The following is a 26359-nucleotide window of genomic DNA, read 5'->3' as shown; positions in this document are numbered from 1 at the left end:
CACCTATCATACATAGAGCTTTTGTGGGTGCCAACACGAATTGCCAAACTGCACCAGCCACTTACAGACTAGCACACTAGCTCTTCTAGTACACAGAAGAGCTAATAAAATGCTGTGCCTGCTGTGCAGCATATCCCACACACAGCCCTGATCACACTGCAGAACTGCAACGTACCTTTCAGTCTTTTGGAATTCCCGTTCTTTTGCTGCTCATCCTCTTCATCAATGGTGAATAAACCCGGGGGATTTGGCCTGGCACTTTTCTTCAGTCTCTCTTGTCGGAGGGCAGTAGTTGAACCAGGCATGCTGCTGTTGCCTCTTGCTTATTAAAAAAAAAAGTAAGGAACTCCAGCCCCTGCTTAGCTACTAGCTGCAACGCTGTCTGCTCATTTCAGCACTTGTAACAGATCCCCTATGGATAAGCAGTATGCAAACAGCTGACAAATACCAACATTCAGTCGGCAGCAAAAGGCTTGCAGTCTTTCCCCACCTTGAAGGAAAGCCCTAATTAAAGGCACATTGGTTTGGATGCTGCTCTTCTCTGTCTTAACTTGTTCAATCAGATCCTAGCCCACCGCTCCAGGTTCTTTGCTGCAGCACCTTCTTCCCTGCAACCAGCGTGCTAAAATATTCAGCACGCAACACAAGAGGAGAAAATATGATACGCCACTGTTAACAGTTGCCCTGACAACACTGACACATCCTAATCAAAGGGGGGGTCTATGAGTGCTGTCTCCTCAGCTGCAGCAAGCCGGCCTTGGGAACGCTGTCTCCTGCACGCTTGCAGAGAGCTGGAAGCACCTCGGCAGCAGGGGCTGCTCCTTCCTCCTCTCAGGGCGGCGGGAGAATGGAGCTGTGCTTGCACAAGCAGATGAGCACTGAATGAAAAGAAGCCTGGAAGGCTCCAGGCATGAACCTGATTTTTGCTCAGCTGCTCTGTTTATTCATGTTTAGAAATTTTAGCCTAACCTAAAACAATGAGGATGAGTCTTCTTCCATATACGCGTGTTGGGTGTCATGTGTGCCACCGCCCCCCCTTAATCACTTGCCTATGCAGTACATACCTTTTGCATTAGGAATGCATACACCCACAATTACAGGTAGGTGTTGGAACATTCTTTTTCACGTGTGAAAACTCCAAAATCAGAATTTCTAGCTTGTATGGACAACATAGGAGAACAAAATCTTTTTGGGAATGAATATTCTGTACCACACCATTAGTTTTACAGCACCGACCATTAACATATACTTTGCAAAATGAGCAAAGTCCAAACAGTCTGGGTGGTTTTATTTAACTGATTTCCCTCAGATGCTAGCATTCTGGATTTTCTTTAGCCACTTGTGACAGAGCACTTTCTCACAAGTTTTGCAACCTGCATGTTCCATCCTTCACAGCTCCAAATGCCACTACGCAACATGCTCGATGTTTCACTTGAGAGACACCTTAATCTTCATCCACTTCCACCTCTCTAATTCAGTGTGTGCTCACCATTTCAAAATGCTACCAAAGAAAAACTGCAAGTTAGAATCACTCCATAATGTTAAAATTGCATGCTTTTTCCTCACTTCAGGGTTTTGTTTTTAAGAGAATATTGATGCAACCTAATCAGCCACCACAAGATGGCACAGACATTAGTCGACAAATCTGTCAGTGGCTCATTGAAAACGTGAGGTGATACATATGCATTGATCACCTCAATAACACAGGTAACAATTCTGAAGAAGGGTCAGAGTTTATGACGTCAATATGGTATGTATCACAGTGGCCTGGGATGCTCTTCACGGAGGAGTCCTGGATCATGCTCAGCTGGCAGGACAGCTCTGTTTTCACACATCTCAGGCTCATAAGCCAGGAACACAGCGGATGGAGAAGAACACAGCACCACCTGAAGGCTCAGCTGCACTATTCTTTCTTCTCCAGCACAGGCACTAAACACCCTAAACTAAACACACTAAACCAAACCAAAAGTCTTTTGCAGGAGGACACTGTTTCTGAACCGAGCCCAGAGCCCACCTCTAGTATGTATTTCCTCCCAGCTACATCCTGCCACTTGGCTACACCTTGGACTCTCTGGACATACACGGAAGCTGTATACAATGACATTTGTCTACAGTTAGAGAAGCTTTGTACTAAAGGGTGTGGCCAAAAAAAAAAAAAGAAAAAAAAACGGGTAAGGAAAAAAGCTCTAACACAAGCTGTTCTTTAGCTCAGCAATTAGCCTTCTGGCATTTATACAGGCTAGTACTTTATCCCATAAAGAGAAACAGCTTCATTCCTCAAACCCCATCCACCTAATGCCTCCAACAAACACTACATAACAGTACACATATAGCCACAAAAAGAGGACAGCACTTAGTCCCATCAATACTTTTCATACGTGCCAAGTCTGTTGCCAATAGAACTAAAATAACAGAAAACATTACTTCTATGATAGCTTAGTTAAATATCACTCCACCCTGTTTCACTGTTTTAAATCATTATGAAAGGAATATTACCTTTTTAAATATTATGTTTAATTACCTTTAATTGCTAAACATCTTAAACAGTTGGCATTTTAAAACATATAAGTATGTGACAGACAAAATTACACCTGACTGGAGGGGCTTCCCAGCTTACAGGTATGATGACTGTTTCAGCATCTCCATTTCCCTGTTATCAACAGAGTCATGCAGAACAGCTGCAAGACTGAGAATGACTTCCTTGGTCCTTGCAGGATCCCCTGCACCCATACGAGTGACTTGCTCTGAGTACAAAATGTAGCAACGACCAAGTTCAATGCTTCAGAGACTGGTGAAGATGGATTTGGGCAATGACACACAGGCAATTGAGGTACATATTTCTTCCTGTTGACTTACTAATGCAGACACGACAGAGAAAAACTATCAACAGGACATTCAGCTTATGCAGCAAGATTTTATTTCAAGGCCCCTGTGGTTAAAAACTATGCCAGTCCACAACATGTTTCCAAATGCCTAATAAAATGCAACCTATCACAAATAAAAGACACCTGTTATAATACAAGATACCCTATAACTTTAGGCACTCAGGGTCTTTATTTTTGTGTGTGTGAAAAACATTCCTAGTAACACTATTAAAACATGCATTAAAGGTACCAAAACTGCATAAAAAGAGATTGTGCACACACCCCCTCCCCAAAATCCACTGGTTTAGGGCAGGAAAAGAAATTCCCTAGGAATTCCTAGGAGGAAAGCTTTGCTTATTTCAGCCTTGTCTCAGCTGCTTGGGAGCTTCTATATGAAAACTCGGATGAAAGCAATGTTCCCTTGAGGGAACAAGGAGGCGCATAATTTAGTAATGAGGCTGTTAAATTCTTTAAAAAAAGAAAACCCCAAAAGCAACAATTTGCTTACATAAGCCCTATTATCGTTTTTTTTCCCCCTCTAACCATTTAGTCATACTGTGTACTAATACAATCACAGCTGAGCTCTTACCGATGTGGTGAGACTCTCTCAAGAGATGGAATGAGAGTAACTGCTTATCTTGAGTGCACTGGATAATTTTCAGGTTTTCCTTTTTACCACACCTATAAACTCAGGTTTGCAGATAAACCACTACACTTAAGCACATTCGCTTTCATCCACTGGATTTTATAAATATAATTACCTGCAAAAAATATCATCTGATATGCAACAGTCTTAAACAGCAGTTTGAACAAGGACTATTAGGACAATTATATCATGATGTGGGAAATGTAAATATTTATAACAACATGTTGAGTGATGTTTCTGCTTTACCATCAGGTATTAACACTGGATATCTCCATTTATGAAATGAAAAGCATGTTGAAGTCAGTCACCATGATACCTACATGCTGTCTACTATGGTTAATCTGATAATTTGCAATGGCTGAACTCTAGATTTGCAATCTTCTTTCATTGATAAGACTGTTTCAGTCCCTGTAAACTATCCAAACAACACATGAAAGGAAAGACTGGATGTGGTATTTAGTGCCATGGTCGTGTTTGGTCATAGGCTGGACTTGACCTCAGAGGTCTTTTCCAACCCAACTGATTCTGTGATTTTGTGATTCATAGGGAGGAAGAAGGACAAAAGGCAGTATTCAACACAAGTCAGTTAGTTAACAGAAAAGAAAAACCTTGTGAAGACAAGAAAATTTGTACCTTTCACAAGAGCTGGCAGGCCGTGGTGACTAGGACTATATATTTTGAAGGGAAAAAATCCCACCCGGTGTAACTGAAAGTCATCTTGTATCATTGGGTATGTCAGGATACATGATAGAAAATCAAGCCAATTCAATGTAGGATCATATACTGTTGCAGAAGGGGCAAAAGAAACATACAGAAATTGCCTAGGAAAAGCCTATGAGCAGAAACACTCAAGACATTGCTGAATCATAATATACAGATTTTTCCTCTCACTCCATGGAACACCCACTGTATGATCATCAAGCTATATTTTATAGGAGTCTCATGTCTTTCTCCTGCTATTTTCTTAGCATAAGAACAGTTAAAATACTGTCTTAAAAGAATACCACACCAAACCAGCAAGCAATCAAGAAGTCAGGGTTTGACAGAAGAACATCCGTGCCCATCTCACACACCACAGACCATCTCTAAAAAAGCCAACATTAAAATAAAAAAAAAACTGAACACCAAACCAACCACCAAACAAAACAAAACAACAACAAAAAAAAACCAAACAAACTACCCAACCCTTCAGTACCTCCAGGTCTAATAAGCTCTCAGTCTTAACACACAAGAAAACTACTGTCTGTCACTATTTAGAAACCCAGTTAGTTTGGGTTTCTAGACCACTAGTTAATCTCCAGCCTTCAAGCTCCCCTTTTTCCCTACTGTCAGGCAGAAGGGTTAAAAAAGCTTTGAGGCACAGATGCACCGAGCTAGTTTCAGAAGTCAGGGCAGCCTGCTCACCGCTGCTCTTCTTTCTGACACTTAAGCTTTCCAAAGCCTGAGGTAAGTTACAAGTGCTAGCCCTGGTTTCTTCAGTTATAAAATGGAATAAAAGCTTCAGAAGAATTCTTCTGAAAGAACTTACAAAATAATTCTTACAAAATAATTTTCTCTTTTAAGATACTTTGTATGACCTGACTTTATAAGAGCTACTGAGGAACCATTAAACTATTGAAACAATAAAGAAAAGACAAATTTAGATTATGAAAACAAAAAACTGAAGAAAGAAGTCACACATGTGCTTTAGTGCTTTTAGAACATCATCCTGTTTTTCAGTTTTATCCAAAAGTGCCAACAGCTGAAAAACATTCTCTTGCAGGGTACCAAAAAAATCCCAAACCATCCAACAAAGAACCCAAAGCCCCAACAACCACAAATTCAAGATACATATTTGCAAAGCAAATTACACATTCACAGAGTCACAGAATCTGCTAAGCTGGAAGAGACTCACAAGGATCATTGAGTCCAACCCTTAGCCCTGCACAAGACAGCCCCAAGAGTCACACCATGTGCCTGAGAGTATCATCCAAATGCTTCTTGAACTCTGTCAGGCTTGGTGCTGTGACCACTTCCCTGAGGAGCCTGTTCCAGTACCCAACCACCCTCTGGATGAAGAATATTTTTCTAATATCCAACCTAAACCTCCACTAACACAACTTCAGGCCATTCCCTTGGGTCCTATCACTGGTCACCACAGAGAAGAGATCAGTGCCTGTCCCTCCTCTTCCCCTCACAAGGAAGTTGTAACTGCAATGAGGTCTCCCCTCAGTCTCCTCCTCTCCAGGCTGAATAGACCAAGTGACCTCAGCTGCTCCTCATACAGCTTCCCCTCAAGGCCCTTCACCATCTTCATTGCCCTCCTTTGGACACTCTCTAACAACTTAATATCTTTCTTAACTGAGGTGCCCAAAACTGCACACAATATTCAAGGTGAGGCCACACCAGTGCAGAGCAGAGCAGGACAATCCCCTCCCTCAACTGGCTGGTGATGCTTTGCCTGATGCCCCCCAGGACATGGTTGGCCCTCCTGGCTGCCAGGGCACTGCTGACTCATATTCAACTTGCCATCGACCAGGACCCCCAGGTCCCTTTCCGTGGCACTGCTCTCCAGCATTTTATTCGTCTATCTGTACCTACATCCCTGTCCCAGGTGCACAATTCACCATTTTCCCTCGTTGAATTTCATATGGTTGGTGATTGCCCAGTCCTTTGATTTACTGAGGTCTCTCTCCAGGGTGTCCCTGCCTTTGAGGAAGTCAACAGCTCCTTCCAGTTTTGTATCATCTGCAAACTTGCTCAGTATCCCTTCCAGTCCTGCATCCGAGTCATTTATGAAAATGTTGAAGAGCACTTCTTCTCTTGGATGCTGATTCAATGCCTTCTAATGTAAAAGGAAAGCTTCCCCTCAAATGTATTTTATAACATGAAACAGATGAAGTAAATATTTTAGCATACATTCCTTTACAGATTGCCAATATTTCACTGTTATTTCTCATTTTCTTAGAACTGAGAGGTTCAGGGCAGGGTAAGCATTTATCTTACATATTTATGTCAAGAAAGAACATGGCATTTTGCTTTTATAATCATGTTTTCCCAGCATGAAACAATAGGGTTCCATTGGGAACCAGGTTCCAAATGTTTCTGTCTTGGTAAAAAAGTATCAGGAAAGTTAAGGTGCATTTAAAATTTCCCATTCTGTTCTGCAAAAACATTACAACAAAAAAATTTCAATGTACCTACTCGTCGAAACACAAAATCGTATTTTGTATGGGCATTTTCAATATTAATTGTCTATGTCAAAAGCTTTTTCTATGAACTCATTTAAAAATATGTAATATAAACAATGCTAAATCATAGAATATCTTGAATCGGAAGGGATCCATACAGATCATGAACTCCAGCTCCCTATTTCTTGCAGGACAATGTTGGAATACACAGACACTAACTAGACTTCAAACTCACTATCTCCCTAGTTTCCTTCAGGAGTCCCATCTCTGTTTACTTTCTATTTCACTAGGTCTTAAATCAGGAAGTCAGGCCAAAAAAAATGGAGAAAGTAAGGCCTTTTTTTTTTTTTCCTCCTTCTCATGTGAGAAAACAATTATTTACTCAGTATCAAAGGACTGGAAACCTTCTTTTCAATGGCATGCAAATCTAAGACAAAACAAACTAGCCCTAAAAAGACAGGCAGGATTCCCCCCTATACTCCTCTCCCACTTAGTTTTCATTTTTTTTAACAGTTAACTTGGAAAAAGCAAAAATAGCCACTGTATCAGAAAAAACATTTGCTTCAGTTAAAGTCAACCACTGTCTCAAACATCATGCACACCTAATTTTTTCCTCTGCTGCTCTTCTATTTTCAAAAAAGTACCTTGTCTTTACAGAGGTTTCTAAGTTTCTCTTCAAAAATATCTCTAAGGCCTCACTTTTATATACAAGATAATAAAGGACTGGCAGATCATTTTTACAGCAGTACGTTAATTTTTTAAAACAACTTCAGTATTTAGTATATAAGTATCTGATATAATAATTGATTTCTGCTTTTCACCTTCTTGGAAGAAAAAAAGGCCCCTTGCATTAATCAGTTAGACAGAATATAAAATCCTAGAGAATAACAAGGGAAACCTTCTTCTTTTTGACTAACGAGAATCCTGCTGTCAAGAGTACAGAGGCACTCTGAATAGCTTTAAATAAGAAATTAATCAACTCCCTTCTAAAGATCGAGCCATAAAACCACAGTAGTTGCATGAACTTATTCTTCATTGATCCACTGAATTAGGTGTTTCAAGAAAGTGCAGAGAACTCAAGAAAGTGCAGAACTGTAGAGCTTTTCTAAACAAATGTCCACTTAAATACGTTCTGGGGAAACTGGGAAGCAGCAATGAATTATTAAGATTCTTCAGAAAGTAAACTTAAGAATTACAGGTTCAGCTCTTTGCATCTTTATCTTCTGGAGTTTATTAAACAAACATATCTTTATTCTGTTTTTTTATCTCAGTATCTCCCTTTTCAATAAATTGAATTCAGATGTATTATCTATATCTGCTTAGAAGGCAGTGGATTTTAAATAAGCTAGGTCTAGAAACAAAAAGCAGTCACCTATTATTTTCCTATTAACTGTCCTGACTACTTTGGCTCCTTTAGCTTATCCACTGCTTATGCATCCCCTTGCACATGCTGGAAAGACTGCGCACGTTCCAGATACCACTTTAATCAACGCAGTAGGATGACATATTCCTCAGCCGCAGAGAAGGTGTAGGTGTTCTTAGAGCAGCCATGGTAATCCCCTCAGTGTGATGGAGGAGACTTGTTTATCCAGTCCCTACCTCCTGTCCCTACTCACCACAGTTCTGGTGAATCACAAGCAGGCAGCTGTGCCAGCAGTCTCTGCCTACAGGAGCCTAGAGCAGGAGGAAACTCCACCAAGAAACACACATTCTGTGCATGTGCTCAGATACAGAAAGCTTCTCTTGGAGGTTATCTCTTCCCAGTTTGCTGCCACACACTGGGCCAATGAGCTTCTCAGAAGTGCCCAGACAGAAATTAAGTGTTAACTGTTTTCCCTTCAGTCAAACTAAACCTGTGTGCACTTCCATGCAGAGGAAAAATATAAGAGAAGGCTGGAAGCCCTGCCCTGTTCTGATTCAAACTCATTCATCAGCACAAAAGAGACGTGAACATGAAGGTAAGAGCCTCATCAATCACAAACACGTTAAACACATACACACCAATAAGACAATCAAATACAAGATGTATATTAACAAGTCTTATTACATTTTTTAATTAAATTAATTGGCATAATATGACTAATTATAAACATTGCAGAAGGCATACCATGATGAATATTAGATCATTTTTAGCCAACAGAATGATACTGGATCAGACCCTACAGTAGAACATACCATGTAACTTCAACCAATCGTCATTTAAATAACGAAAGGAAGGAATTGGAACTTCACAGGACAGTAGGAAACAGGAATTCAGTAGAAGACAGAAGTCATCAATGCCAATTGTCCTACAACTAATAGCCAGGGCAGTGTTGCCACTGCTTCTATCTGTAAAAACAAATAAAACAAAACCAAAAACAAAAAAGCACTTATTTTTTAAAATACCTGTTTTTCATACATGTCAAGAGAACCAAGCATTTGTAGAGCACTTAGGTTTATTTTAAGCTTTTTGTTGGAAATGTGAACGTACTTCAAAGAACAGGCTCTTTTCAGCTCTTTTCACAGAAATGTGAATATGAAAGAAAAGGTGATATGCCAAGACCAAATTAAAATCTTCTCCATTGTATTACCAACAGTATCTGATGGATGGAATCCTGTGAACTACTTTGTGGTGTGTTAATTACCAGTGCTTTTCTGACATCTTAGTTCTCAACGTGTTTCTTAGAAGGGGACCAAGACATCTGGACTTTTGGATAAGGGAGAACACACTAGAGTTTCAGACAGAGACTGATATTTGGAGAAATATTTGGAGACATCAGTACTTTATTTCTCCCTTCGATAATCCAGTCTCACAATGACTCTCAGCCTGGAGCATAAACCATTCTATCACATCTCTGAAGAATCTCATTGTCATCAAGAGCCAGGTTTTCAACTCCTTTCATTTGAATAGTGAGACAGCCTAGTCACGTTATGTCATACTGGCAGACAATTTATGGTGTTCCTTGAACTCTGACAGGTGTCCTAGGATACATATTATCAAGACTGCTCCACAAAGCCACAAAAGGTATAAATATATCTTCTACTTGTTTTAATGAACAAATATGGCATGACTCCACTCATGGAATCAACACCTAAGGAAAACTGCAGAGTTAAATCTGAACCAGCTTAACAAATGGACCACTTCTCACACATTCTTAAGGTGAAAAAGACTATAACATACACGTGGCCTGTTCTGCCACAATACTAACACGCCACTGCATTTTTCTAACAGAGGTCACATATCAAGGATTTCCTTCCTGCAGGAAAGTGCAAAGACAGTTACCTCAACAACATTAGCAGCACACTGTGGCTTGTATTGTGGATCTAGACTTACACAGGGTTTTTTCAAGTGGAAAAGAAAATACGCTGTTGCAAGATTACACAGTATTTACATAATTGAGGCAATTATTGCTCTGATCATTTAATTGCCTTTAACACCACAAATAATTTTCAGCTGTAAAGTATTAAACGTGTTTATATGTGATATCAACAAATCAGTCATCATACAAGTAAAATGGTTGCCATCTCAGCTTATCGTAAATTTACAATTTTTACAGTTTGAATTAGCACACACAGAAGTATCTCCATTTTCAAAATAAAGCCCCAGTAAAATGGCAATGTATATTACTTTAGTTAGATTAGTAAGGTTCTCTTCCTGTACTGGAAGTACCACTTAAACCAGCTGCTCCTCCATCATTCATCAGGCTTAATATTTGATTAACTCAGACCTTTTTTTTTTTTTCTGGCAGTGTTTGGCTTTCCAGTTTTTTTCTGTTGGGGTTTTTGTGTGCTCTTTTGGGTGTGATTTTTTTTCTTTTAGTTTTCTTTTGGTTTGCTTTTTTGGGGGCGACTGTTGGGTTTTCGCTGAGTTTGTGTTTGTTGTGGTTTGTTTCATCTCCTCCCTTCCCCCTTTTTCTTTTTTTTTTTTTTTACATTAGAAGCGCTGGGTGTAGGTGGGTGGAGAAAGACAGCCTGACTCACATTACATAATACGCATATAAAAAGGCTTGTTCAAACTTTTCCAGTGTGTAGACATTACCTGACCAATGAGAGATACCAAGAGACAGTACTTTGGCGGCTTTCTAAAGTTGAGGGGTGTCTTCCATAAGGATTTTAACCCTCTCATCCACACTAATAAGTTTTATTCAGTTGTATCGTTGTCATCCTACAAGCTACTGATAAGTCTGAGTCTCTGTGAATTCAGTACTGACTCAAAAATTATTAATGTAGGACCAAATAAGTAACCGTAAGCTCTGATACACAATGTCAAAATTTGAATAGGTCTTAATCAGAGAGGGGTGACAATAGAAGGATTACAGATCCACAATTTAAATAATATATTAAAAGACAGAAAATACTCTCAGTGGACTAACATTTAGATACTTACGGATGGAAATTAAAGCACGCTAACAACACACAAACCTTCAGCACTTTCAGCATTTGTAAGCAAATACCCTCACGGCAACGTAACATTTGGTTGGAGATCCCCGTTATCCTGACGACACCCGGCGCTCTGACAGCCGCTGTTTACAGTACGAGTGAGAGCACAGAGCCGTGGCCGGCGCGGGGGTGACCCTCGGGCGGCACCGCAGCCTGTGGTGGAGCGCTGGGACGTGTCCGCGGTGCCCGCAGCCAGGCACGGGCACAACCCACCGCCCCCTGCCCTTCTCGGGCCAGTGACGCGACAACACCGGCGCCCTGCACCCGGCAGCTCCCCTTGGAAGGAACAGGAACTGTCTCAGCCGCCAGAGAGATGAAACCTGTGTGTCACGATACCGTTGCATAAATCCTCCCCAGCAAAACACGTTTCCCGTCGGGAAAGAGCCATGGGGAGCTGGCGCAAGTCTTCAGCTCCCACCCACTGTATGGTTCTGTACCTTTGCGTTTTCCCCAATAATTTATCTAGTTGTTAGAAAAAAGATAACACAGTAAGAAGAAACTTAATTTATTCTCAGATGGAGAAAACACCAGGATAAGCAAGCAATAACGTCCCACCAGCAGTTAGAGAGCAAACATCCCAAGCGTTCGGCTTTTGCAAGCCAACTATCACCGACATCATTTAAAGTGCAGACTCGTTTTGTCGCAAAAAGAAAGGAACAATAATAAACTTACTTAGAAGAGAGCACTAAAAGCACACAAAATCATGGCATTAAAGCTTCTTTGCAACGATCCAAAACCACTTCGCTCTCTCTGGTCTCCCAGCACCTAAGCAAATTGTTATTTGTGCACAGAGCTGGCCAAGGCAGCCCAGAGCAGGCGCGGGGAAACTCCCACAGGCAGAGGCATGACTATGCTGATGGTAGGCAGCCATAAAATGAGGTGCCTTAGAAGCTTCTCCATGTGTTATTCCCCACGAGAGGGCCTCTCTCATCTCAGGAATCACTGAAAAGCCTGTTAGCACTATAAAATGCTTGAGTAATTATCATTTAAAAATTCTAGCTGGTATAAGCTAGCATACTCCCTGAGCACTGTACTCATTTTGCCATCTACACACTTATGAATGGCAGAGGAGAAAAACCCTTCACCCTGGTAATTAAGCCATTTACCTGAAGAAAGCTAGTTAAGTGCAGCAGACCATCTGCCCAACAATAAAGGGAGCCACTTGTAACATCTCCCTGCAAAGCCTTTGTGGTGCCGTTAAAGACTTCCCCAGACCAGTCCTGAAAGTCCCTGTGGACAGCCACAGGAGAGGGAGAAAACCAAACCCAAACACACACCGCAACACACAGAGCTATTTAGCTGGTTTGTTTTGTTTTGTAAACAGAGGCAATAAGTCAACCAGTAGGTAATTTCCCCAAACAACGACGGGATGTTGACCTTCATAAGGAGCCGGATCCAGACACAAGGGTTCTGCCTGCAGAGCAGACTGCAGCCGAAGCCATCTGCATGGCCCTCCCTGGGCACACACGTCTGCTCATTCACAGACAGACCAAACAGCCGCCGAGCAGCTCCCTGAGATGCTACGAGGTTGTTACTGTTTGTAAACGCCGGGAAAGCGGCCCGCGATAACTCAGAGACCTAAAGCAATCTCAACACACAATAAACAACTTCACAGAAGTTTAACTTGGACCTTTCACACACGAGGAAGTTTTGAATGAACTTTGACAGCACAAAGCAATTTAAATTCAAAAAAACCAACTCATGCAAGTAGATCCATCTCCTGTCTACAACTACGGCCCAATGAGTAAAAGTTCAACACAGTAGCATGCAATGAAACTATAAAGCAAACTCGGAATAAATCTAAGCATATAAATCCTTTTAAAACTGTACATATATAATATACATGTAACCTGTTGGTTTGTCCCCAGTTTTGGTAAGGAATTAGAAAGAGACTGATACTAGAGCTGAAAAAAAAGACATCAGCAATGCAAGGTAAAGAACTTGAAAAGAATTTGTTAGACTTGGCTTTAAAAATACACTGACAGTCAGTTCTTTCCATGGAAAGTGAAGTTAATGCAGTTACAAACTGTAAAATACATAGGAAAACAGATGCACACCCTTTCTGAAGCTGAACATTAGAGTGATGCCCAGGAGTGACTTGTAAGAAGGACTCCTGAGCAAAACATTACAATTTTCAAGTTTACTAACGAGAGCATTTGGATGGATCTGCCCACACTCATTGCTTGTGACTGCATGCCTGCATTACATAAAGTATGTATTAAAAATATTACACTGTGGAAACACAATCAATTAAGCAACAGCCATATGGCCTATTCATATGCTGTTTTGATGAAAAAGCTTGGATTCAGAGATAAACTTGGACATAGGTTAGAGAAAGACTAGCAAAAAGTGAGTGGAATTGTACTGTGGAAGGAGATAAAAAAGGAAGAAAAGGAGAGGACTAAAAGTTGGAGTCAGCTTTCACAGTCCACCAAGCAGCACTCCCAGTGAATGTGCCAGAAAGGCAACCCCTCCACTGCCCACAAAAACAAACAGCATCCGCGCCTACGACAGTGATACAGCGGTCGATCCGCTTGCGTAAGCCAAAATCTCCTCCCTGCACCCTCCTCGCCCTTAGGGCCAAAATAAAAGCGCGTTAAAACGCTCTCGCAGCGTACATTCCTCCTTAGAGGAGATGCAAGGACATCTCCCTGCCTTTCCTATAGGAAATAAGGGCTTGCAGCAGCCCGTCGCTCGCACGCGTTTGAGGCGCAGCCAAACCCGCAGGCCCTGCGGCGGGGCTCGCTCGGGAGGCGCCGCCAGGTACCTTGACCCTGCCGAGCCGTCCCTCCTCTCCCGCCGGGGCTCACCCCATTCCCGCTAGCAGGTGTTGCGGGTATTCACCCTTCCTGCAGAAGCTCGCCACTATCTCAAGCCCCGCTCAGAGCCCGCTGCCCCCCACTCCTGCGCCGCAGCCCGGCGGCCACCCCCGCGGGCGGCTCGGCACCCCGCGCTATCCCCGCCCGGCGCGGACGCGCCGCAGCACCCCGATCCTTTAAAGAAGGTTTCGAAGCAACCAGCCAAGCTCTGGAAACGACGGCGCGGACCCGCCGATGCCCCTCCGCGGAGCCGGGGAAGGAAGGCGGGGGGTCTCGCCGCTCCGGCGGGCACGGTCCGGGAGCCGCCCCCACCGGCGCGGCTCTGCCCTCCGGCTGCCCCCGGGCCGGGCCGCGGTGGGTGCCCCGCGGGAAGGGAGCGAAGCCCCCGCGCAGCCCGGCGGGCGCGGGCGGCCAAGGAGCGCCCCCGCACCTGTTGCGGACGAGGCCGCCGCCGGGCCCCGCAGCGCTCCCGTCCCGCACGGCCGCCCGCAGCCGGCCGGGAGCGCAGGGCCGCCCGCAGCCGCCGGCCGACCCGCGCCGCTGCCCTCCCTCCGCCCGGGCCGGCGGCAGCGCCTCACCTGCGGGACGCCGGCGCCCGCCGCTCCTGCCCGCGGCCTCCGCCATGTCTCCTCCTGCTCGGCGAGCGCGGCTGCTCCGCCCCGCGGCTCCGCGGCCCTGGGCAGGTGAGAGCGCCACGTCCCCCGCCCCCGCCGGCGGGCTCTGCCCGGCAGCAGGTGAGGGCGGGCCCGGCGCCCGCGGCCCGGGAGCGGCCGCGCTTCACGGGCAGGAGGCGCTTGTGCGGCGCGGTGCGGGGGCGCTTGCCCGCACTCCCGGCCCCCGCGGCGGCCCCGGGCAGCCGACGTGCCGGTGTTCACCCAGGTGTGCTGGTATTTTTCCTCAGAGCGGCTCCCGTCGCATTGGCACAGCTCGTTCGGTACCAGCGCGGGGAGAAACAACAGGTTTGGGGATGCTCGCCATCTCGACGGTAGGTGGGAGGAGTGGCGGCCGCCTCACAGGGCCAGGAGATGCGCCGCATCGTATGGGGAAGAGCTGCACTGCTGCAGACTCGCTGCTGCGGCACGTGCTTTTGAACAGTCAGGTTTAGAGTTGCCCGCAACACATCGCTTCCAAAAAAATGGCTCTGTGAAAAGCTGTCGACGTATCAGTCCTTTCTGTAAAGAAACTCATGGCACACGGGCAAGCAGGTGGAGACACGCAGCTCCCTTAGTCTCGTGTGCTTGGACAAAGTCAACTTCAGCCACCGTGCAGCACTTTCAAGTTCAGGGCATGAGGTCTTCTAGGGGAAGGGATTGTTGCACCAGGAGCCATTTGTGCTCTAAAACAGAAGCAGCTTGGGGCTTGAGTGATAAACGTGCCCTGTGGTTTGTGGGCAGGAGGGCGTTTGGGATACAAGAACAGGCTGAGCTTTACGCTGGAAGGCACAAAACACAGCAAGATCAGCACTGCCTTGATCGAGTTTTCACTTCTGTGATCTGTTAATTGAGGGGCAAAGGTGTATCTTGGTCCACCTGAGCCCTGGCTTACAGCAGCATGGATCAAGGACCAAGAGGTTATCTAAGCTGAAACCCCATGGTGTGCCCTATAGTCAAAATGTCGCCCTAGGCAAAATCCTGCACTGAAACATCATGTGTCCTTACAATGTAATCTCAATTCCCTCACTTGTGGTCCACGTATCCACTAGCATATTCAGGGAGCCAGGCTGAAAAGTCCCAGATGTCTGATGCACTCTGTCTCAGAATGTTTTTCACATTCTTTTCGGGGATATAAAAAGTAATGTGACTAGCACAATCTATATGAAGTAGCCTGAAGTGGGGATATTACATAAGCTTTTGTGCACAGATCTAGTACCTATATGGATAAGCTGTGCTGTTCAAGGAACCACTTCAGACCAGATCACAATCGCTCAAGTAGCCCAAGCGTACGTGGCCTAGCCTAGACATGGCTCAGACCCAATATAGTCTTACAGTGGAGAATACAGAACTGATTGCTGAGCAACTCTGCAGAAGCCACCTTGGGTCTGGTGAAGCCAGCAATGAACTATAGGAGTTAATTCCCAGCTGGTGCCAGGCTCGGTCTCATGGAGACATTCAACTGAAACCTTGATCACACTCCCTTCTGTTATACATAGCTGGCATTTCTGAGCGCTCAGAGTCATAGAGAACAGGCTGCATTGCTTTCAAAGTAAACAGAGCAATGCAATTACATTCTGGTCTATTCATGCTGTGTGAAATCAGGTTTCCCAACTGCAATCATGGACTGATACAGGATTGTGCTTCACACAAAAAATCAAATTAGGAATGTTCATTGTCCTAAGGGTCACTTTTCAATGGCTGGTGGTGTTTTTCAGTTGCTTTGACCTCCACCACTGGTCTTTCCAGTGTTTAAAACTACCTTGAATGTGTACTGTTTCCTGCTGTAATAGCAGTAGAAATTGGTAAACAGTAGCTATGTTTCTCATGAAATGTAGTTAAGTTTTTGGAATGAGTTGAATCTACCTATGCCCAAAAATCAGTGGAACTGTCTTCAGAGTAAAAAAAAACTGACTAAAATTATTTAATCTACTGTTCTTTGTTTAGCCTGTCTTTTTAAATGCATAATTGCTGCATTTTAGTCAGTGGAAATTACTATATACATGTTAGGACAGCATGTTTATGTTTAAAATAAAATACTTAGTTTTCTTTGAAAATGCTTGCTAGACCTGAAAAATTGAGAACATAAGCCTTTCACTGATTACCAAGGCTTCTGAAGGAAGAAGTACCTTCTTGTCCAGGCAAGTCTTACTCACATTGGAATTTTTTGCAGCTGCCCTAGAAGAATCTGTTGATACCCAGTGCTACAATGGTGGAGTGACAGTGACAGTGGATGGACAGGGAACATCCACAATCATTTTTCATTACATGTGAGAAAAGACACATTGCATAAACAGAAGTAGAAAAAGTGAAGTAGAGCACATTTCTCAAGTGAAGTAGAGCACATGGAGAAAAATTTTGTTTGGCCTTGGCTTGTTAGTACAGAAATTAGACTGAATAGGAAAACCGAGAAAATATTCAATGCTGTGATAATCCAACTCAAATCACAGTAAGTTTAACATGTGTCAGAAAGGTTCCCTTGATACTCAATTTGATTTTTTTTCTTTTTTTTTATTCCAATATTTTCCAGTTCTACACCTTTATTATTTTAAAAGTCCAAAAATATAGGAAAAAGTAAGTCTTAGGTTATTTTTATTTCCAACTGTGTATGTCAGAGATAGCTTTAGAACAAGCTAACATTACTGTGGTTCAGGTGTATACAACTGGTACAGTTCAGTAGTACATAAACAACTCTAAAACAAATGCATCATAGAACTTAAATTACCAAAAATAAACAATAATAAACTATGTAGGGCAGTAGGTAAAGCAATTACCTTTAGAACTTGCACACTAAAAGAAAAATATCTAATTATGATTGAAATTATGAAGCTCTACTACAGATAATATTGAGATATATTACAAAGAAACTTGAAAAGTTGTTGTCACATTTTGGTTTTGTTCCAGTGATGTACAGTCACATGAAATCTTACATCAGTTTTTCATGAAATTAACATCTGCTTACTTTACTACAATATTTCATGAGTTTATAACTTTGTGTGTATGTTTATGGGGTTAAATTTTTGAAAAATCTGCATGTAAAAACATTTGAAGTAAAATAATGTTGCAGATTGTTTATAGATTCCTTATGGATTATAGAAATAAAAGCAGTCAGGAAGCTGCAGTGTTTTTAACATTGGTAAACAAATACTGGATTAAAGTGCAACAGTCCCTCTGACAGCACACCTGCTCTGTGCTGAAAGGAAATCTTTTCATCTCTGCAGAGAAGCAAAGAAAAATTTCAATGTCAGGTGTGTTTCTCTCGGAAGTCGGTGATAGCCTTCCAGAGCGTGCATAGCATTCCTCCTCTGAAAAGAAAAAGCATAAAGACACTCAGGTACAAAGATACCCTCTAGCCTCAAAGCATTCCAATTTAGGTGCTTTCTGATTTTCTTGCCCTGGTTTTGATCAATGAAATTCAGTGGGAAGGCTGATCAAAGGTGAAATTCAACATGCAATACTCAAATAGAGAACAGAGTCCTTTCCTGATTATAGTACAGGGCAATCGTTCCACTTGGCAGATGCCTGCTGTCTGGAATTCAGACTTCTGGTCCAAAGGACTTGCATAACCCACATCTGACTTCCAACACGATGAAAGTGTCAATTATGTAAAAATCTTAACACTTGCCTTTTATTGTAATTTTTTAGTTACTTTTTTTTAAACTGACTGGGCACGCACATAGTGTCTGATAATTTCCATTGCTTCTGCTTAAACTTGGTACTGCAGTGACCCACACACCTGGCATGATTAGGTGAAATCTAGTGTTACTTGCAGTCCATAAGTAAGATTTCCGAAGTTTGATGATGATGATAAACTACTGAAAGTTTTGCTATCTCTACCTTTTAAAATAAAAGCAAGGCTCTAATGGGATAATCAGTGTAAGGTAAATGCTTACCCTAATATTTTGCCTTTAATAGAAATAGCTTATTTTAAAATTTAAACAGTATCCAGCTGTTTAGCAGGATTGTGTCAGCATACAAAGACATACTGGAAAATGTTACTTATTTTAAATTAATACTGCACAATACAATAAATTAGTATCAGTTATTTTCTCTTGAAACAAAGCACAACTGCTCAGCACAGTTCATTTAAACGTGAAGCATTACCTCAGTCTCAAACATTTCAGATCATCTCGTGTAACATAGCAGAGAACATCTGTTAAGGTATATTCTTCAGCCAAGAACTACAAAAAGAAGTTTAAATTAACATTTTGTTAGAAATACCATTTAGCTTCCTAAGTTCATGTTCCTAGGATTATCTGCCCTTAAAAATAGAAGGTTACACCTGGAAGAAACCTAAAATTGAGGTAAAACGTGGTGCATGTAACAGATTAATCCACATTTGTTTTAAAAATACAACGGAGCTACTTAAATTTTACACTGTATATTCTGTGTTGCCATACCAAGCACAACTTGAAAGGTGTAATGCTTTTACAGCTACTCAAAACCTTTGTCAACTGGCATTTCTATTGTTACCACTGATATCTCAGAATCACAGACTTCAGTGAACACAAACCAGAGCATAATTAATACCACATTTAACCCACAAGGAAATTAAAAACAACATTTAAGGCCTACCTTTTCAAGAATGGCATCTAAATTTGATGTAATTGGATTTGGATGAACCTTTGATCTGATATGTAGGAGTGATAACTACATGCAGGTGTTCCTGAGTCAGCTGATATTCTGAGGTGCTCAACACCTCTAAAATTATATAATTTGCTGCAGAGCATACTGATCTACTTTAGCATATTTTGCTTTGGCACAGTTAGCTAAGCATGAACAGGTACACTGTATTCAGCATATCATCAGCAGGGACTGCTGCAATGTGTAAAGACACTGAAAAAGCAAGAGTGTCTATTTACCAGGACATTTTATTCCCTTATTCCTAATCGGATTTAGGAATTATTAATAGTACTGTATTTTTAAGAAGGCCTTTACATTCATGGCTTTTTCTTATCATCTGAAAACAAATCGATCTCTCAAAATGTGCTGAAATAATTAAAAAGGTTTGATATCTTCTTTTACTGAGACACAAAACAGTACTGCAACTGTACTAGAAAGTGAACAGAATCATTGCTACCTTGTTTATCGTGGCCTCATCAGCTCCATGAACTCTCAGCCAGTTTATGAGATCCGGGTCTTCAGTCCCTGTGCCAGTGGAATGACGATGACAGACAGACAATCCAGGAATATCTGAAATGAGCATTTCTGAGATAAGGTTTTATGTTGCCAAAGCAACCTCTTGTTATTTTTGACTCCTGAAGCACTTTCTTCTGTGAGCTTTCCATTCAAGCTTAGAATACCAGTATCGCCATAAATAAAGATAAATGTCAATTCCCAAAACCCACACTTAATTACAATTTATAGACATTAATTATTCCACTTGGTTAGGGGTACAGTTCAAGTAGTGCGAACGCTGATAGAGATTTTCTGCCCTCTTCATAAAATGACTTTACAAGTACAAGGCACATCGATTTCACTGTCACTGTTTCTACACGAAGCTTGTTTGCATCGATTAACTGAACTGTTCAGTGCAATTCATACAATCGGTGCACAGGCAATGCCTTGGATTGAGGATCAGCTGCTTTTGGGAAGCAACACTTCCCTAAGGCATATTACACAGAAACATCAAACTGCACTAGCACTTCCACCTTCTTCAGGGCAGATACACAGCAAAGTCGGCTTCCCTCAGAAACCTTTAAGTTGTATTTACATTTCACCATTTAGATCCTCTTGAACTTTCAGTGGAACAATTGGAACAGGCTGTAATTCAAGGAACACATACCTAACATACTAGATTATCCTCTTTAGAAATATTTATTCTGTAGAATATGAGCCTCGTACTCTTCCATATAATCACAAACAAAAATATTTAAATCGTACCATTCCTTGTACTTTGATTAACAAATTCAGTAATTTGTTTCCACAATGTACACTCTTACTTCAGAGTAAACCCTACCAGAAGCAGCATAATAAGGCATCTTTGCTGAAGACTGGCTCAATAAAATGAACAGATGTTTAGCTGGCACCATTTCATCTGCAGCTATATAGTATAAAACTTTTCTTTGAAAATTTTTCTCACCTATTGGCTGTGACCTGAGCCGTAGGTTTCTGATCTCTTGATCTTTTTCTTCTATAGCTTGATGTAAGAGGACTTGAAATTCTCTCTCCTTTTGAACCAACTCCTCCAATAACCTGCGAAGTAACCAGAAGAAAGCACACATTTCCTTAATTAGCTTCAATTTTCAGGAAAGCAAAAATCTTACTATACTTAAACTGGAAACATTCCTGACAAAGACAAAGACAGACTTCTTCAGCTTTCACAGGAATATGCATTCACCATAGATTTATTATGACCTATACCAAGATATAAACATTCATTGGTTCCTATAACTATAGCCCTAAAAAAAAAAAGCCCTAAACATATACACACTCACTCACTAAACAAGTGATAAAGTATAAAGTGTCAGTGAAATTTCTACAGCCGGCATTCTGCTTTAAACAAAACTGTGTAACTGAGAACAATATCAAAGTGTTTCATAAACCAAGGGCTAAACTTTGTGACGTAATCCTTTGTAAGGAAGAATGTCAGTTCACATCTCTCCAGCAGACATTTTCAAGGGTATGGCAAGGGTGAAGCTGTGATGAAAATGTGGTGAAAACGTATGGTTGCACTTCTTAAATGTGGAAAACACATTCTTAACCACAGATGGGCTGTCTCTTCTTCCCATACGAGGCACTTTGTGCCTGCCCTCCTAGACTACGTTAAGAGTGAGAAAAGAGGAGGCAAAATACTTGCATCCTCCCCTAAGCAATTACATTTGAGAATGTCAAGCAGAAGTAAATTGGAACCTGTGTTTGACCTCCATCATAACACAAACCCAGAGAGAAACCCAGAGAGATTCAGTAGCCAGCACCTTTCAAACTGATCAAAAGAAAATAGTCAGAATATAACGGAAAATTATTATGTGAAACTGCTGCAGCTTTCAGAAAAGTGATTTAGTAAAAGAGGGGATTTGTGAACAATGTCTTTTCAGGAACTTGATATGAGAAACTGGACATGGAGAACACACTCAGAAACCTGTTAATGACTTCTGAGTCTTAGGAAGTTCTGCTTTGAAAGAACTGCAGCACCTTCATCCATTTCCTGAAATCTTTGTCAGCCTGAAAACTATGCAATAACTGTTCCATTTTGGCATGTTTCCTTTTATTATTATTTTTTTTACACCAGTTGAGCATTACACCTTTTTTTCTGGGACAATAAAAGATAGGAATTCAGTTAGAAAATGTGCCACAAAAGCACATTGCCTGTCTTTGCACAGAATTAAACTGCATCCCATATGATTGCTTTATAAAAACATCTAGTCCTACTCTTAGCTTGCACGCAGGCCTACCAGCAGCATAGTTGCATTTGAATGCTTCTATACCCAAGCTAATAATTCTTAACAGGTCCACTCTCCTTGGGAACAGAGCTGCTTTGTGCATCTCTGCAACCCCACAGCTTGGTCATTCTCAGTGCAGATTGATATTCTGTACAGACAAGTCACCTTCCAGTTAACTTATTCATATTCTGTCTCATCATGACTGGGCTTCGTGAACGAAGATTTGGGAAAGCTCTATCCATGTTTGTTACAGGCACGCTGGTGGCTTATGAGGCCAATACGAGACAGACAAATCCAATTGCGAAAGGCACAGCAGAAAGACTCCTTAGATGGTGTATTCTGCAAGACACGATTCTTTCTGCGTTGCCTTTTCTCCTCGAGAGTGATCCTGCGGGCGTTCTCAAAGGAAACAGCAGCGTTATAGATGGTGTGTCTCCAAGCCTCCCAATTGGAGGCCAGAGTAGATCAGTTAAGGTGATCAATATGGCCAAGGCTGAGATGTTTCAGGGATATTCTGTCTATTCTGGTTGAAAAAGGCCTTCAGGGCCAAATAGTGAATTATTGTCTCCTGATAACTGCTTGCTGCTTATGCCAATGAAGCTTTCATTAAGATTTAAACAACTGTCCGCATTATGTACCTCAAAATTTCTGTGTGAATGACTGGATGTGATTATTTGGCCAAAGGCTTTGCAGCAGTGCTAGCAAAAAAGTACCTCTACAAATTGATCATTTTTGAGGCTATTCCCCACCATAAACTTGTGAATTAAAGTGAGCCAATCTAAAATAGTTACGTATTTATTTAATCAATAAGGCATTTATCAATAAGGCATTCCAAATTTTCTCAGTGGTCACAAGCAAGAAAATTAATTGTAACATAAGAACCCAAAAATACTGTTACTTTATTAAAAACAGTACAGTCTAATGAATTCCTCTAATTATGGCAACCTTCTTGGACACATTTAAAAGTAAAGTGCAATTTAACATTTTAACTTCAATTGGAACTGTAACTCCAAAGAATGTCCTATTGGCATAACCACTGTCTTACTGAAGACATGTTCTCTTTCTATCAAGATCACATTCAAAATTTACTGAGGTCAGTAGGGAATCCCATGTCATAAATACAATGCTGCAAAAGCTAAATATCTACTTTAAACAGACTGGTATATTTTAATGAAAAGAAAACAAAATATATAGAAGGTCATTTGAATAAAAGAACAGAGACAGATTTTTCTCTGACATTTCTTAAACAAACAAAAAAACCCCAAAGAACCACTTTTCAGGTTTAAAGTGCAATGCATATATTTCTGAAAAAAAATCCAATATCCAAATCTCTGGCTCATTTCTTCTTTTAAACAAAACACCTATTTTTCACATCTTTCTCTGATGAACAAATCTTTAATAAAAAGATAATGGCTGCTGGTAAGCACAGATCCTGCTTGCAGTGAATTCTGCGCACAAAACAAGTCTGAAGTATCTTCCTTGCGGTGTTCATATGTGGCTGTCAGTCAGCTTGAGTTCACTCCCCAAGAATAACTACAGAAGAGAACAGCAAGTTCTGCCTTCGTGGAAACAAAGCATAACACCATTCATCAGCCATACAGAGCATATGAAGGAGAGAAAAAGCAGAAGCTTGGCAGCAAGTCAGTTTTTTCCAGACCTTCCTTGAAAGGGCACCTGAAATCAAGATCGACCTTAACTTGCATCACTACTGTTTTGAAATCATTAAAACTAATAAAAATGATCAGTCACAGCTAAACATTTTGTCATTTAAATGAACACCTTGCAGTGCTATGGAATTTTGGCAATCACTACTCTTCTAGCACAGGTATTTTAAAAGCTAAACAATATGTACGGTCCCAAGCAGGCTAGTGTCTCTGTGTCTCCTGATGTCCAGACTCACCTGTTTGTCTCTAATTTTAGCCTGCCCAGCTGGACACTCAGTGATCTGTGAGCAGCCTGGGAGTCATGGGATACCGTAGAGCTGAGTGTGCTTACACCTGAGGTAGCTACTGCATCTTCCATGACAATGCAAGGCTGCTGGATGGCTTGATTCTGGGACTGTTCATCTTGATCTTCAACTTCTATATCATCTTGATCTGCTGTATCACTTTCAGATGCAAGACTAAAATGTGGCCTCAATTCTGTTAAAATATAAGCAAAAGAAAAAACAGTAAAGATGTTACACATTAGTTAAACATTAAAACAAAAGCAGACCTAAGTGACTATTTGCAGATCATCCTATAGCTTGGGGTAAACCAGATCTGAAATTCCTGTAACAAGAGAACAGATGATATTTTCTAGAGTTTTAAGACCACTTAAAATGTAACAGCATCTAATTTTTGCAAATTATTATTCAGCCTATTGAATGTTAAAAAGCTCTAAAAACCAAACATCTGGATGAATATGATTCCAGATTTGGCTAGCATTTTATTTCAAATTGTGCTGAAGTATTGTGTGCAGCAGAAGTTCTTTTGCTTAATTCCACTCTCAATAATTTGTATTTTCTATGTGTCTCACCTGAAATCTTTTATCAAACAAACTGTTATTTCTTTTAAATCCAGCTATTACTGCTATTGCTATTCTGTCATATTTGGCATTATCTCATTAGAAGAACACCATGTTTACCAAAAAATTTTATCCAAAGATATAGAGAGGAAATAGACCCCTCTCCCAAGAATTAAAAGCAGCACACTTCCCTTCTGCTTATTAGAGGGAACACTGCCTACTTTGTAATGATGCACATCCATGAAACTGTGCACACAAAGCTGTACGTGCACTCTGGTTTGTTATGTCCTGTTTAAACCACCTACCAGAGTTTACCAGGTATGCAAGATACGGACACAAGATCTGCTACTCCTACAGAACCTATTATTGCAACAACATCTGTTTGGTAACTCTAACCATTTAATATAAATCTTTCTTCCTTCCTTCAATTGTGGCTCCTTACTGTTAAGAACTCCCTCTAGTCTCCTCACCAAAAAGTATTTTTTTTCCCAAATCACACTTGGTTTTTGCCCTTTCTGCTGAATAACTAATAAGTATGTTTCTGTTCTTTACAAAAGAATCATCTGTTCCATGATCTATTTCATCTCTTCATTTCAATGCTACATACCTTTTTCAAGGCTGAACATACTAAGATCAACAGAGCTGTGCTTCCTCTATATTAAAGAAAGCAAATTTATTATAAAGCAGTTACCCAAATATTGACAGGCAAATATGCCAGAATTTGCTTCGAACTTCTGTTCTTATTAGTGTGATGGAGAAGTTCTTTGCCATTGTTCACCACCAGGAAGTATAACTGTATAAAATCTGCTTTGCAACACTCCTTAAACATCCCATTACTTTTAGAAGCGTTAGGGCCAGAGATAAATCTTCATATCATTCTTAGGAGGGGAAGAAAAAAGGTACCAAAAAAAAAAAAAAAAGAAAAGAAAAAAAAAAAAGTAGTCAGATGAAGGCAAGGGAAAGCAAACAGAAGTAGGGTAAGGCCATTAGGGAAGATGCAGATGATCAGTGCCCAAACACTATTAGGGCAGAGAGGCTTTTGTTTAAGCTTGAACTCGTACAATTAATGCTGATACTAAGCTGTATGGGAAAGAACAGTCTATTAAGGAGGATTCCACAGAACTCTTATTACACAGGAGTAAAGTACATGCCTATTAAAGTTGTTCAGCACTCTAATCAGAAGTCAGAAGACAGACTGTCTTTATGACATCAAAGTAACACACAAACCCTACTTATACCTTGATGGATGTGTTAGGGATATGGAAAATACCAAGGAGAACAGGAACGGTTGTAACTTTTGTAGGAATTTTCAGATCCCCTTACTGATAATATAAGACTTAACCTACTGCAGAAAATGGGAACCTAAGTATTCTGACTTCAGACTTAAAGCATTAAATCATATATTTAAAAATATCACCATTAATTCCATTGTTAAAAGTTTAAGAAGCAGCAGAAATAACAGAATGGGCTACACTTTCTTCCAAACAGACTCCTTCCCTCGGTGAAGCCAGGTATTCTACTTTCACAACATTCAAAATCTAATATTCAAAGTGCAGGCACTACAGACTGGTTTGGTTTTTGTGGGTTTCAGAGGTTTAGGGTTGTTTGTTGATTTCTGTCCTGGTTTTTTTTTTTAGACAGCTTCTGACCATAAGCAAGAGAAACTTCCACGAGCTCCAAAAAGCACATAATTAATCTACACTTTGTAAAATACCTTCCAAAATCTGCATGTGCTAGTAAGAGGCCTGTCCTCTGGATTTCAAGGGGCAGCATTGTGCATCTCAAAAAATTAGATCCATGAGCACATTAACCTACTACTCCTTGTGTTGCGGAATAGTTTAGATTATGCATCATGGAAAGGTGCTTTCCAAAATAGCTTGGACACCTCACTGATTAGCTTTTGA

At 41.2% G+C, this 26359-nt stretch overlaps 2 protein-coding genes across 14 annotated transcripts in view; both read right to left on the bottom strand.

The window, feature by feature from the left end:
* Positions 1–14687, bottom strand: part of MAP7 (microtubule associated protein 7) — a 115509-nt gene extending 100822 nt beyond the window's left edge. For 2 of the 13 annotated variants that reach the window (XM_032682050.1, XM_032682052.1), the window contains exon 1: positions 14497–14687. In XM_032682050.1, coding sequence (XP_032537941.1) covers positions 14497–14542 — 46 coding nt within the window. In that variant the 5' untranslated portion in view covers positions 14543–14687. Of the gene's footprint in view, positions 1–175; positions 887–14496 lie in introns of those variants that run through there. The other 11 variants (XM_032682043.1, XM_032682046.1, XM_032682044.1 and 8 more) reach the window with 8 other exon arrangements.
* Positions 14688–17143: 2456 nt separating this feature from the next.
* Positions 17144–26359, bottom strand: part of MAP3K5 (mitogen-activated protein kinase kinase kinase 5) — a 104541-nt gene continuing 95325 nt past the window's right edge. Inside the window, exons 26-30 of the mRNA XM_032682033.1 lie at positions 23851–24091; positions 20651–20763; positions 19649–19761; positions 18673–18749; positions 17144–17873 (exon numbers count right to left, since the gene is read on the bottom strand). Coding sequence (XP_032537924.1) covers positions 17813–17873; positions 18673–18749; positions 19649–19761; positions 20651–20763; positions 23851–24091 — 605 coding nt within the window. The 3' untranslated portion in view covers positions 17144–17812. The remainder of the gene's footprint in view (positions 17874–18672; positions 18750–19648; positions 19762–20650; positions 20764–23850; positions 24092–26359) is intronic.

The sequence above is a fragment of the Chiroxiphia lanceolata genome, chromosome 3, assembly GCF_009829145.1.
Source record: "Chiroxiphia lanceolata isolate bChiLan1 chromosome 3, bChiLan1.pri, whole genome shotgun sequence".
Taxonomy (NCBI): Eukaryota; Metazoa; Chordata; class Aves; order Passeriformes; family Pipridae; genus Chiroxiphia; species Chiroxiphia lanceolata.
This window is presented reverse-complemented; position numbering and strand designations above follow the sequence as displayed.